At 28.1% G+C, this 13,820-nt stretch overlaps 1 protein-coding gene across 3 annotated transcripts in view; it reads left to right on the top strand.

Annotated features, from left to right (window-relative positions):
• The first annotated feature begins 2,772 nt into the window (after positions 1 to 2,772).
• LOC108775436 (solute carrier family 26 member 6) overlaps positions 2,773 to 13,820 on the top strand; it is an 18,416-nt gene continuing 7,368 nt past the window's right edge. The window contains exons 1-3 of one of the 3 annotated variants that reach the window (XM_018541806.1): positions 2,773 to 2,809; positions 4,110 to 4,137; positions 12,811 to 12,921. In XM_018541806.1, the coding sequence (XP_018397308.1) occupies positions 12,828 to 12,921 (94 nt within the window). In that variant the 5' untranslated portion in view covers positions 2,773 to 2,809; positions 4,110 to 4,137; positions 12,811 to 12,827. Of the gene's footprint in view, positions 2,810 to 4,109; positions 4,138 to 6,983; positions 7,013 to 8,887; positions 8,918 to 12,810; positions 12,922 to 13,820 lie in introns of those variants that run through there. The other 2 variants (XM_018541808.1, XM_018541807.1) reach the window with 2 other exon arrangements.

Raw genomic sequence — 13,820 nt, 5'->3', positions numbered from 1 at the left:
GGAAGACATAGATGGGTCAGTTTTAGTCTGTTTCAGATGGTTGCAAGCGATTTTGTGAACACATTCAAAGTCGGTAACAAACAATAACCAACACAGAGGAAAACAGGTTGTGTTTCCAACTTTACTAAGAAACCAAACAACATTTCTTGGAAAGTTGGAAACTTTCAACTACAGCAAGAAGAATGAAGACATAAAACTCATATATAAAGTTTTAACACATTTTTCAACAAATTGAATGCAGCTGATGAAATAAATGATAATTGTTTGCATCTAGAAAGAACATGCTTTTATTACATTACTGCTGAAAGTATTCTATCTTATATATTATATAATAATATGCAGATTGAAAGTTTCGTTTCTTATAAAGTAATATAAAGATAATAAATTATTTTGCAAAATTTATTAATATAGATAATTAGGTATAAAATATTAGTGTATTCACACATTATGAAGATTATTAATTGATTTAAAAAATATAGGACTCTGCATTTTCCTTAATATTTGATATTTATGAAATTAATATTATATATAGGTATATATATATTACAATTAGTAACCAAACCTCTCAAAAGGAATGACAGTCCCAAATTTTAACTCTTTGTTCCACTTTACAACGCGTCCCACATTTGGTCGCAAATTAAGGACATAATTATAAATTGATTATAAAATGCCCCTTTTTCACATGTAAAAATAATAATAAATGTAAAATAATAAGTAAAATGGTAAATAAAAATAAGTGTGAAATATAATCTTCCATTAATATATATATATATAAAGAATTTTATAATTTTTTTTATTAAAAAAGGTCTAGATATTATTCATAAAGTACATTTAGTAGAAAGTATAATTTAAAAAAATAAATATGATCTCGTAACTTGACGTAATTTTTGTTATGACTTTACGTGATGTTATTTACAAATATATAATAATATAATATTATTTTATTAATAAAATTATTATAAAAATTTATATACAAATAATTACGACAATTAATACTGAATTTTCATAATACCACTTTTTGCCTTCTTAAAAAGTGCCAGTTGGTCGCCTTAATTGTAGAAATATAGTATGTATATGGAAAAAAGGATTATATGTACATTTATCATGGTTCGTACTGACGTCAGATTTCACGAAACGCGTCATTCAAAGGAAAGCTTTAGAAAAATAAAACTGGAGCAGAGAGTAGACTTGACGTTCAAGCACATTATACCTATGTTATCCGATGGCTGATATTCCGGCACGTATTATTGGCTCAAGCTCGAGAGACTCCGCGAAATCTATAGAACCAGTCACGTATCGGCTCTTTCATTATGAAGCTACCATACTCTTACTATGTAATGATAGCAAGAATAAGTACACGGACGTGTTGAGCTTCCTTCAACTTTTCTCTTGATCCGAGACAAATTTCGCTCATTTGCATTTACATGCTGTTGTTGAATGCACGCGATGACGAATGAAAATTTTTATAACGTTACAATCCCGATATCGCGCATTCATCGCAACATCACGCGATCTACAATGCTATGATGTAAGCTGTTATTCATTGTTTGTAACAGAATGTTGCAAGACTAGACATTTTTTTGTTTGCAAATGATATGTTGAACTAATTGGTCCTAAATAAAAAAAAAAGAAGTTTCTTTGAGATCCATCGTTCGCGAAGCTTTATCATATAATTAATATGGTATTATAAATAATGAAATATAAATTTTATATTTTATAATTCTGAAAAATTATGCGTGCATCTCTTCGAGATAATATGCAGTTTTCTCGATGGAGACAAAGGTGCATTCCCTGACCTTATACACGTGCTTTTCGTTCTTGACAACGTGGAAAGACAAACTACGCGCTCGCATCGAAGGCGCCTAAGAATTTATCGCGGCTGATAAAAACGGTAAACAAGTAAGCACAAATAAATCGCATCGTTGACGAAATGAGGCGACACTACTGTGTTTATACGTAAACGCGATAAAAGACTACTAAATAGCGCATCTTCACCATCCCGCAAATGAACCATTTTGAATAAAACAATTGCTAATTAGAACGATATAAAAATATATCACGCTATTTGTAATAAATCATTTTTTCATTACACATTTGGAATAATTAAAGTAATAGAATACCAAATATGTAGGATGTTATAATGTAAAAAAAAAGGTGTAAAAAAAGGGCAAATGTAGTCATTAAATTGTTTTAAGTCCTACTTCTAATATTTTATAATATATATGCATTTATTAATATTATTTTGTTTACTTTCATCTGAATATCTTTTTCTATTATTACCTTCTATTTTAGAACAATAGTACAAATATTATATTAAAGAGATTAAAATCGTTATAATACAATAATTAATTTTGCAGAACAAAAAAAGTGTCTAAAATGATGAATATTTCGAACGAAATATTGGTAAGTGAGAGAATCAGAAATTATCGCATCCGGCTTACATTTACATTTCTTCAAATTATCTCTTTCAATAAATGTATCGAACGCGCGCGCACTGTTCGTCGTCTGTGCGAACAGAGGACAGATTGACGAGAAGAATTTATGTTTACCGGAGTTGAGAAAGTTCAAGTAAGACAGTGGCACCCGACAATTGCTGTAAATTATGCTGGCGCTCGAAAAATGGAGATCGGATAGCAGATCGAGAGTTATTTTTACTAAATTCTTAAAAAAAATACTGCAGTGATTTTTATCAAACCGTTAGGAATGCTATCAATGTTTCGTCGCTATAAATAGTACAGAGTGCGTAGCTACGCACAATAGTCCAATGGGAATTTCCAGAGACGACGTTGGATCAAGCGAAGAAAGTCTGGTACGTAATACCCAAAAGAAAACGAAAGATTTCAGATGAAAGATTTCAGATAAAAGATTCAGAGTACTCCAAAGGGATAACATGTATTATATTTCTCAAATAATGTAATTACACATATCTTTGTGGATAATTATATAGAATTTCACAAATCTAAAATTCCAATTAGTAATTTCAAAACGGAAAACCTCTTTTAAAATATTATAGATACATCATTCCGTGAGTTTTTATTCTAAATATATTTAAATTTTTAATAGCAATAATAAATTATTGATATTGCAACATTATCTACATTTGTAAAATAATCATCTGAAGAGGACCTAATACAAGGTCGAAACATGTAATGAACTTATGTTTTTTGATATTATATATTAATTAAAATAGTATTTATATTATTTAAACTAATAACGGTTATTTTTAATACTCAGACTCTTATATGCCCTTTATATATGTTTGTTATTGATATTGCTCAAACAATTGTCGATATTCAATATTTTACAACGCAGTCGTCGGAACGGAATTTTTCAATTAACTTTTTGTTCCAAAGTGAGATTTATGCTTTATCTTGAAAATATGTTTTCTATTTAGTGAAATTATAATAGCATTCCATTCTTCGAATTTATCATTTAACAAAATTTGTAATTTATAAAATTTATATTATTTATAATAAAATAGAAAAAATAAAGTTGATTGCGTGCCGGCTCGAATCCTTAATAAAAAACAAAGAAATAAAGAATTACGGGATAGAATAGCATACGTATTCCTCTCTATAAGCAGCATTAAATGTGGCCTTCTGATTCTAAGCAATATTTGTTAATTGCGAAGAATGCATTCAATATTATTATTAGCTGGAAATTACACGGTTACATACAGTTCTAAATTTGAGCTGTGAGTACAAGTCTAAGTATACATATATGTAGATCTGGTTTGTCTCTATATACCGTGATCAAACATGCAAAGAGTCTTCGTTTGTATTATTTCAACATCTAAGTATAATTATCAAACTAATCGTTTGCATCTCCAAAACATGATATCAGAAAATTCAGTTCAAGTACACGGGAGAATTTCAAGTTTAATTTATTACAAAGAGGTTGATGAAAGATAATCGCTATTTAAAATTTAAAATAGTAATACATTTAGATAAGATTTTTTATTATATAATTTTTACTTTTGTAATTATATTAATACTTATGAACATAAATATTTTTAAAAAATATATTAAATTAATAAAATTGACAAGTATATAAATATATTTGCGTTGTAATATCTATATTGTCTCATTATCGAAATTTTTTTCTTTCAGTTGAGATGCAACAGTGCAAACAGAGAAGGTACGTTCCGCTTGATATTTTGCCATGACATGGATATTGCGAAAATTAGCATCTTAACTAATTGCCGCAATATATTTCGTAAGCATAGAAAAAGGGAAAGAAAATTACTTCTTCCTGCATTAAATATCATAAACGTCTTACCATTTAATGAAAGAATACTTTTAAAAAATGCATATTTACGTACTAATTATGATTTAAATAGAAAAATGTGATTGAAATTACATTGTGATACATAAATGAATTCGACTTCATCGTTAAACAAAATGCTAAAAAAATTTTAAAAAAAATTTGACATAAAAGTATTGATATAAGATAGTTAAATTTTCTTGAAGAAATTATTGTTATTATATAACCAAATAACATACCCAAAAAAGTACCTGATAAACGTAAACGCACTAAACATTAAGGCATTTATGATATTATCTAGTTATGTGTATTTCAACGAAGTTGGCTCCCTACTCTGTATCTTGTCGCAATCGGTGTTTGCTCGTGATCTCTCAAGATCAAGAGAAATCTGACCGATATTTATTGTTCCGAGAGGAACAATGGAAAACGCTTCTGTCGCTGCAGATTAGAACAGTTGATCGAGCATTAACGATCGCTGACACAGTCGACGAAATTCTCCTCGAATTTTGTGGCGCTCAGTCGCGGGAGTCGAATTTCTGAAGGCAACGAGTAACGTGCGCCAAGAAGTCCGAGACCAGTGCCTATCGTCTAAGGTCGACCTGTTAATACGTAATCGAAACGATCTTGCGAAAACGAAAACGTGAGAGAATCCAGTCGTTGCGTTCGGACGAACATGAGTCAGTGACAGAAATCTTTGGATCAACGATCGTATTATTGTGCTCAATAGTTTTCGTACACTTTTTCCTTCTTTTTCCATTGGTTTTATCATACATCAATTCACAGAGCAACTTCTAATCAAGAATCAATAGGGAAAAAGATCACTGAATTGTAACAGTACAGGTATAAAGAAACATTACTTTGCTTTTCTTATACAAACACACTCTCTCATATGCACAAATAACTGATGTATTACAATTGAATGCTTTCAATGTCAAGCGAATTAATTTGTTAAGAAAAATGAGATATCTACTATTAATTAATAAAGAGTTATATTTACGAAATTGTAGGAGTATTGTCAAGAATATTTTACTATGACATGAATATTTAGGGTAAACCCGGTATATACGCCGCGTCAGCAAATACGCCGCAGAAGTCAGAAAAAATAGAAGGAGTGGGGATAAGTTTCCGTCAATTACTTTGTTACATGCCTTTATGGTATATTAGTATTATGTTATGATTTCAGTTCTTTACTGTTAATATTAATGAAATTATTGCGAGTTAAATCGATTTTTTACTGTAATAAGTAGTGCCATCATAATTTATAATCTATCATAAAATGATTATTATAGAGCGTGTAAAAGACTTAGTGGTTATTTTGCAATACATATGTGTAGAGGAATAGTAAAGCATGTTGTATAGCAAAATACAAGTGCTTTGCTCCTGTATTGTTTGTTTAATTAATTGTCATATATATCCCATCTATTTGGGATATACGGCATTTTTAGCGAGCGGGATGCTGTGCCGCAGCACAGACGCTCTATTTAAGAAGTTTTTGTTAATTCTAACAATTATACATTGCATTAATGCATAAATGTTGATAAATCTTAAACGTTTAAAGATTATTTTCAAAGATTTGAAGCTATTTTAAAAAATTGTGTTAAGTCCTATTTGTATTCCATTTTTCATTCTGAACAATAAAAATTGTCATATATTAATAAACAATGCAAGTTACGTCGTCATTTTACATCTTATTTATAGATTATTTGTGATTTTCTTATGAATTATATATGAGTGGCCATATTATCCCCCCCCTATGGGATAAATGGCAAAAATGCAGGGGTTTGAAAAAGTTACTTTTTAATATGAAAAATAAATTATTTTAGATTTCTAATATTTTTTTTATAGTAGTAGATGATACAAAGATTCTATTTATATAATTAATTTACTTTAAACATAGTAAATAATAATTGATAAATTAAATTTTCGATAGGTGCGGCGTATATACCGGGTTTACCCTATGTATGCTAAAATATATATTCATACATAAATATTTAAAGTCTTTAAGTTCATTATTCACGAATTTTATCCATAACTTACGGTGTCACTTACAATGTCACAATAACTATATAATAGACACTGGCGATGTCACGATGCAATCGATCATTAGCAATTGCTACTTTCAAATACACGCACGTAATGGTGAAGAGAAAGATTTAGTAATATTGACAAATGTACGCTGAACTCGTTCGTTATCGTTGACCGACGTAACCGGATTGCGATATAGTGTTAACAGTTAACGGGTGGCAGTGTGTTTCACGAACCGCGCGATTTGCTCTCTCACGACATGTGACATACTGACATCACACTGTACGGATCCAAAGAGAATAGCATATCACGCAGTGAACGAAACATTAATTTATATCGCACGAAGGATATACGACTAGCGCACGTGTTGTGGGAAGGAGTCGCATGTTGCATTATGCGCTCGTTTACCGCCGCGTACGCTTGCGGTTCGCGAAATCATGCGCACAGTCGAGTAATTATTGAACTAGTGAATAGCGTGAATACAACGAAAAATTTAACCGAACTACTACTAATTCGATTACATTTGTTCTCGCTATTTCGTGCTTTTTTTATGTATTACTATAGTGAAAGTTACAGTACGTTACAGCAAGTGTACAACGATCAATGATTACACTAGCCTACAAAATGAAACTTTGTAATCATTGCCTGAACTTATTGTTAGTAAAGTGATTTAACATAAAGTTGATGCGCTGAATACGAAAATCAAATCCATTTGTTGCTACATGTAAGGAATTTTAGCAAAATTACAGTAACTATATTACAGGTAAAATAAGTAAATTTTATATATTTAGTTCTCAACTACAGCTCTCTCTCTCTCTCTCTCTCTTCTCTCTCTCTCTCTCTCTCTCTCTCTCTCTCTCTCTCTCTCTCTCTCTCTCTCTTCCTGTCCAAAAAACAGTTTTAATTTACATCCAAAGCTTCTTTCTCTTCGTTGTCTTTCCAAATTTAAATGGATTTTTTTTTCAAAACGCTGAAGTGTATAGAATTTAAATCTGTAAACGGAAAAAGGTTTTCCGTAAAACCGTAAGCAAAAGTATTGTAGAAAAGTACCAAAAAAAGTTTTATTCTGAAATCATATTTTACGAAAAAATAAAAATAAGTATTTTCGGAAAAGAGAGGAAATAATATAAACTTTAAAAAATATATATATTAGGGAAGAAAGTAGAGGAATTGTGCGGTATACCTAAAAGTACGCATAATTTATTATGCTATAGAATGATTTATGAAATTGAAATTGATATAAGCAATGGGAATAGCCATAAACATTCGACCATCATTATATAGTTTCACATCGAGCAATTTTTCATTTGGTGATGTTGTATTTGGCAAAAAGGAAAAAGGAAAAGCAAAACTGAATAATTGGACGGGCTAAATAATTATGTACAAGACAAAAATCGCAGGAAATGAATGAAATCAATATTTTATAGAATGTTGATAAAGAAATAAAAAATTATATTTTTAAATTAATACAAAACTTGGAAAAATGTTATAAAAATTAGAAAAATTGTATTTAGGTCTTATGTGTCAATTTAATTATTTTTACTCGTATTTCTTTCATAATTACGAGACATTCGAAACAATGAAAAAAAACAAAACACATAGTCACGTAATATGTGCAAGGCGAGAATAATTGAGTGCATTTTAAAAGACCGTAACTTTAAATTACCATCGCGAACTGATAAGAAAAACGATTACTCAAAGACTTTTTAACCTAACTTAATAACCAATAGTAAAATACACATATAATAACATATTTTAATAAAATGTACAAGGCCAAATGAACAAAAAATAATGCGAGCTTACTATCTTATTTTTTGGATGCCAAAAATTAAATTAAAATACGTGATTTTACTTTTTTTATTTTTGTTACTAATTACGTTTTTAAATAATATAAACAATATAATCTATAATTACATCTTGAAAAAATTTCTTACAATTTATAAATTTTGTCATGATTAAGTCTCTATTTATCAAGGAAGTGTCAAAACAAGACGCTCACAATTATCCATTGCGCATAATTTCCTTACTTTCTCCTATAATGCTTGCTTTAAAAAAATATTATTTCAATGAATGAAATTGGAATATTTTTTTTGAGACATGTTTATATGTTGAAAACACGAGGAAAATAATTATAAACATAACATTATGGTATAAATAATGTTTGTTAGCGTAAGTATTATTACAATTATGATTAAAATTATAATTAATATAATATAAAAAAATATAATATAATAGTTTTAGAGAAAGAGAGAGAAAGAAAGAGAGGGAGAGAAAAAAATGGCTACGCACCGCATGCTCAAATTTCTTTTTTTAGTATAAAAAAAGTATATAAAATATTTTAGTACTTCAAAATAATATAAAATATTAATTAAAAAAATATTTTGTAAAAAATTATTTTATCATTTCTTACTTACGATTTTATTATTCAAACTATATAAAATAGATCCGACAATTACTTTATTTTCACAAAAAAAAAATCGTATTATTTTGTGCATGTATAAAGTTTCAGCCAACGTCATGTGATGTTTTCTGATTAACTAATCAAATATTCTACCTTCTCGCGATTATACGCTCACAACCACAGAAGGAGATCGTATAGCAAAAATTTGAGAAGAAATAACTCAACTAGGTATATGTATTATAAGTATAGTAAGAACAATGGTAAGTTTTAGGAACTAGAAAAAAGAAAATAGAATTAATCATTTACTACAAATAATTAATATCACTATACTTTTTTAGTTTGTTTCATTTATTTATTGTTCTTACAACTTCATATTATATAGTTAAGACGCTATAGTTCAATCATTATTTCAATAATTTACAAATAGTGTATTGCCGTAATATATTTTTATAGTTTATTCAGTACTTTTAGTTCTTATTATTTTGTAAAACTTGTTCTAGGTAAAGTTCTAGGTTAAATTTTAGGATTATCAATTTATAGTCAATCAGATATTTTGTTTTCTATCAGTATATGTACACAGAGTTATTTAATGATTATCTCTCTGCTTATCTCTCTGCTGTATATCTCTATATTAATGTAATACCAGTTGCTTATCTCTATATTAATGTAATATCAATTGTATCGCCGCGATTAAAATTCGCTTATCTATTATCGCAAAGACCAATTAGCGGTGTGTGTGTAATGGTCGACAGAGAGAGCCCCAATAAAAAAGTCTTAAGAGTAAACCTTGTATCCCTCCCGATGGCGCGTATTATTCTCGTTCAAAATTATCTCCATTGCATTGAACATATTGAATTAGGATGTCGACCAATTACCAGTATCTACCAGTATCATTATAAGCATGCGCTTAGTTATCAGATCTTCTTAGTCCGTGAAAGTTCTTATGCTTATCGCGAAACAGACTTCATGAGTAGACAGAGCAGTGAATAATCGCCGAGTTCCAAGATACCGCGGGAGAGACATTTTGACGATGTCAACAGGTATAGTTTGTAGTAAAAATACTAATAATCCTAATACTCTTATCCTATCTCTATCGAGAGTAAGTGATTTGATCGCAACAATTATTATTATCAATTATTTAAATGCCACCTTATTAAATTGATGGTGACTTATTCAGATCCTAATTTATCCGTTTTTTGGATATATGTATACAATATTTAGTACAAAAATTATTAATACATAAATAATTTTAAAGCTGAATAAATTAAAAACTACAAGGGTAAACAGAAACTAATAATAAGCCAAGCAGGTTGTACGTGCTAATTAATACATATAGCATCATTCAAATATACCAAATTATAGTATCATTTAAACACAAAAAAATGATAGTTCCACAGACGTTTCAATTATAACGAGATCACTTTTAGTGCGTATATAAACATAAAAATGTAATAAATAAATACAATGTAATATTCACGTAGACATCGGTTAAAATTTACAAATAATTTAACAAAATTTGACTGAAATAATGGCAGTATTTTTTTTTAAATTTCAAATTTATCAGAATGACATTCTTAAAAATAATCAATATTAAATATTCGTTTAATAAAAAAAAATTTGTTTTCAATTATTTCAACACTGAAAAAAAAGTCTAGTTATAGCTATCAAATATTGAGGGAAATAGCTTCAATTAACTTTCGAGATAATATTATATAATTAAACATAATTTGTCTTTATAAAATTTATTGAGTAAATAAGTATTACCATTGGTAGATACCGTTTGGCAGTACTTATTAAATATTTGTAAAAATAAAATTATGTTTAGTTATATTAAATACAACATTTTTAGTTCAAACTGTTTCAATCAAATTTGATAACTATAACTATATATAATAAAATAAACTAAACTTTTTTTTAGTAAACGTAAATATTAATAATTTACAGTATATTATAATTTTTAAAAAAATATTAAAAAAGCGCTGAGAGTGCGTGCTTCTGGTAAAAAAAAACCATTTGAGCCAGTTTCACCAACGTCAATTACTTAATCGGCTGTGGAACTGACTAATCACATTTGCTATTTAGTAGAATATTTAAGACGGTTTTAAAATAAGAATGTACTATGAATACCGCCCTAGTAGACACTTGTCTATTCCACCCTAATAGACACCTATCAATTCCACCATGATGTAAACTAGAGCTATCCTTATTATTTACTTAATTTTAAAAACACGTATTATTTGTATAACAAATTTAATTTTAAATTTTACTATTTTTAAAAATCTAAGAGGTATTATCCTTATTACTTACTTAATTCTAATAACATATATAATTTGCATAAAAGATTTGATATCAACAGTCTGCACCAAGTTAAATTTTGTAATTCTAATGACATGTATCATTTGTATAAAAGATTTGATATCAGTAGTCGGCGCCAAGTTAAATTCTATCTTTGAAAACTTAAGAGGTACTATTCTTATTACTTACTCAATTCTTATAACATGTATCATTTGCATATTAGATTTGATATCAACAATTGACGCTAATTTAAATTCTATTACCATCTTTAAAAACCTACGTGATATCATCCTTATTATTTACTTAATTCTAATGACATATGTATATTATTTGTATAAAAGATTTGATATTAATAGTCACAGCGCCAAGTTAAATTCTATATTCTTCCAAATTAAAAAGTAAAACACAAGTGATACCATCTTTAAAAACCCGCATACTTTCTTATTATATTCTACTACATTAAAAAGTAAAACCCATGTGATACTATCTTTATCTTCAAATACAATGAAATCTAAGTACATGTCTTTGTATTCTTATTGAAAAATCTTCCTATTCCAAGTTTAATTCTTCTTTAAAAAAATTATATCACAATTAATTTTCAAACACTATTCATACTATATCGCAAAATTGCATTTTACTTTATTTATTTTTATTCATTTTTATACATTTCAAATGTTACCACAAAAAATTAAAGAAGTAACAGTACAAAATAAAAAAAATGTATTTAAATAGAAACATTTTTTATGTAAAACACTTGGCGCTGCTAGATCGAATAAGAAAAACTATGAAAACTATCTAAAATGTATAATAATTAAAAATAGATGTAAAAGTAATGAATTTTTAATGATAATTTTTAAAAAATAATATCATTTTGTTTTACTTTTTAATTTGATAAAGATAATTCCACTTGCATTTTTAAAAATAATAATACTCGAGATTTACTTTTTTGATTTAGTAAAAATAGTACCACTTCGATATTATAATAAGAAAAATAAATAAAGAAATATATTTATCAATTAGGCATTACTCATACACAAGTATTTATCAATTGTTATAATTATTATAGATATTTATAATTATATATATATATATATAATTGTCTCAAATATTTATCGATGTAACTTATTAAATGATTAAATCAATCTCATCATATTACTCAACTGTATTATCGTTTACTCAATTAATTTCTTTTGACAATGCAAGCTATATGCGAACCTAATCTCTTCACAATCTTCGTTTAAATTTACATCGAATAAACAAAGTTTGCTTACGTCAACTTTAATCTGATAGAAAATTTACAAGATTGTGTGATGATAAATTGCACTCGCTGTTTGTATGATTTTTTTGCGTAATTACATTGCATGATTATGTCACTACGATAAAATACGTATACTTCGATAATATACGTAAGCATAATACATGCATGTATATATACCGGACTCAATATGTATAACATAGAAAAGATGACCTAAAAACAATTTTGTTGTACTACATCAAAATCTCAAACATGTGCTGCCAAAAATTACAATTTGTTTTTTGAATATATGTATATTTTATAATTTACTTTTAATACTATGAAGAAAAATATTCTATGTGCTTTTATTAAATTGTCCAACTAAAAACATATACGATATATATCTCAAATTGTCCACCTAAAAACATATGTCCCAGTTACGAACTGAATTAAAACTAATCGAATTTTTTCAAATTAGGCACGTCGTTTAATGATGATAAACAACAAACACAGTAAATTTAGAAGTTGACTAAAATACGTAATAAAGCGCGCACGCAGAGTGTGATCTCACCCAATTGTTGCTTGTTCGCAGATTATTTGAGCGACGATATGTCGACTGGCCCGGAATTGATGGTCAGACGACCAGTCTACCAGCAAGACGAACTTAATCACTTGTGCAAATACGTAAAACCCAAGAGAATCCGTAAGTGTTGAGATCTATTCGTATAAGTATGTACTCGCGAGGGTAAATCGCTTATTTTCCTTTCACCGTACTTGCCTTTTACTTCGAATCGCGTGTTTTCACGGGAGACCGCTTCTCCATGCGATAATCTGCTCGAAACATTGGTTGTAAACATTCTACGTCAATACTAGAACCGGTTAATGAAGTTAATAAATCGGTTGGACAAGATAGGATTCCATCTGAAGGCCATTGCCCTCTTCTAGAAAAATTTAACGATGTTGAATCTATGTGAGAAGACCGAGAGTTTAAACTTATGGAATTAATCAGTATAATTTTATTAACTTGCAATAATTTTTAAGTATAAAATCAAATATGCTTTAAATAATGTGAAATATCATCTCTCATTAATATATCATAAACAATTAATTCCTTTACAGTCTACTTTAATTAAAAAGATAAAACTTTATTTTTACTCTTACAATATTGACATTTTTACGAGACAAGTATATTAGATAACGTAAAAAAAATTATTGAAATATTGCGATAGGCTATTTATTATCTAATTTATTTAAGAGAGAGAGAGAGAGCGCACAATGCAAAAGACTTAAATGACGCAGATAATATTCGTTCAGCTGAAGAAAAATATCTCATAAATCGAAAAATTAAATCAGATTAAGAGATAGAAATAATTTTTTTAGTAATATTATTTGACTCATTTTGCATAAATCGATTCTTCTCGTTATTCTACATATACACATAAAAATATCAAGGTTAAATCACTGAAAAAGTAATTCTTTGAGAGGTTAAATTGTACATGAATAATTTATAAAAGATTTCATATCTCATATGTCAGAATACATGTATGTGTATATATAAATATATATATATATATATATATATATATACACGCGTGTGTGTAT

The sequence above is a fragment of the Cyphomyrmex costatus genome, unplaced genomic scaffold (assembly GCF_001594065.2).
Source record: "Cyphomyrmex costatus isolate MS0001 unplaced genomic scaffold, Ccosl1.0 scaffold30, whole genome shotgun sequence".
Lineage (NCBI taxonomy): Eukaryota > Metazoa > Arthropoda > Insecta > Hymenoptera > Formicidae > Cyphomyrmex > Cyphomyrmex costatus.
The sequence above is the reverse complement of the archived record's forward strand: the minus strand, read 5'-3'. Positions and strand labels throughout refer to the sequence as shown.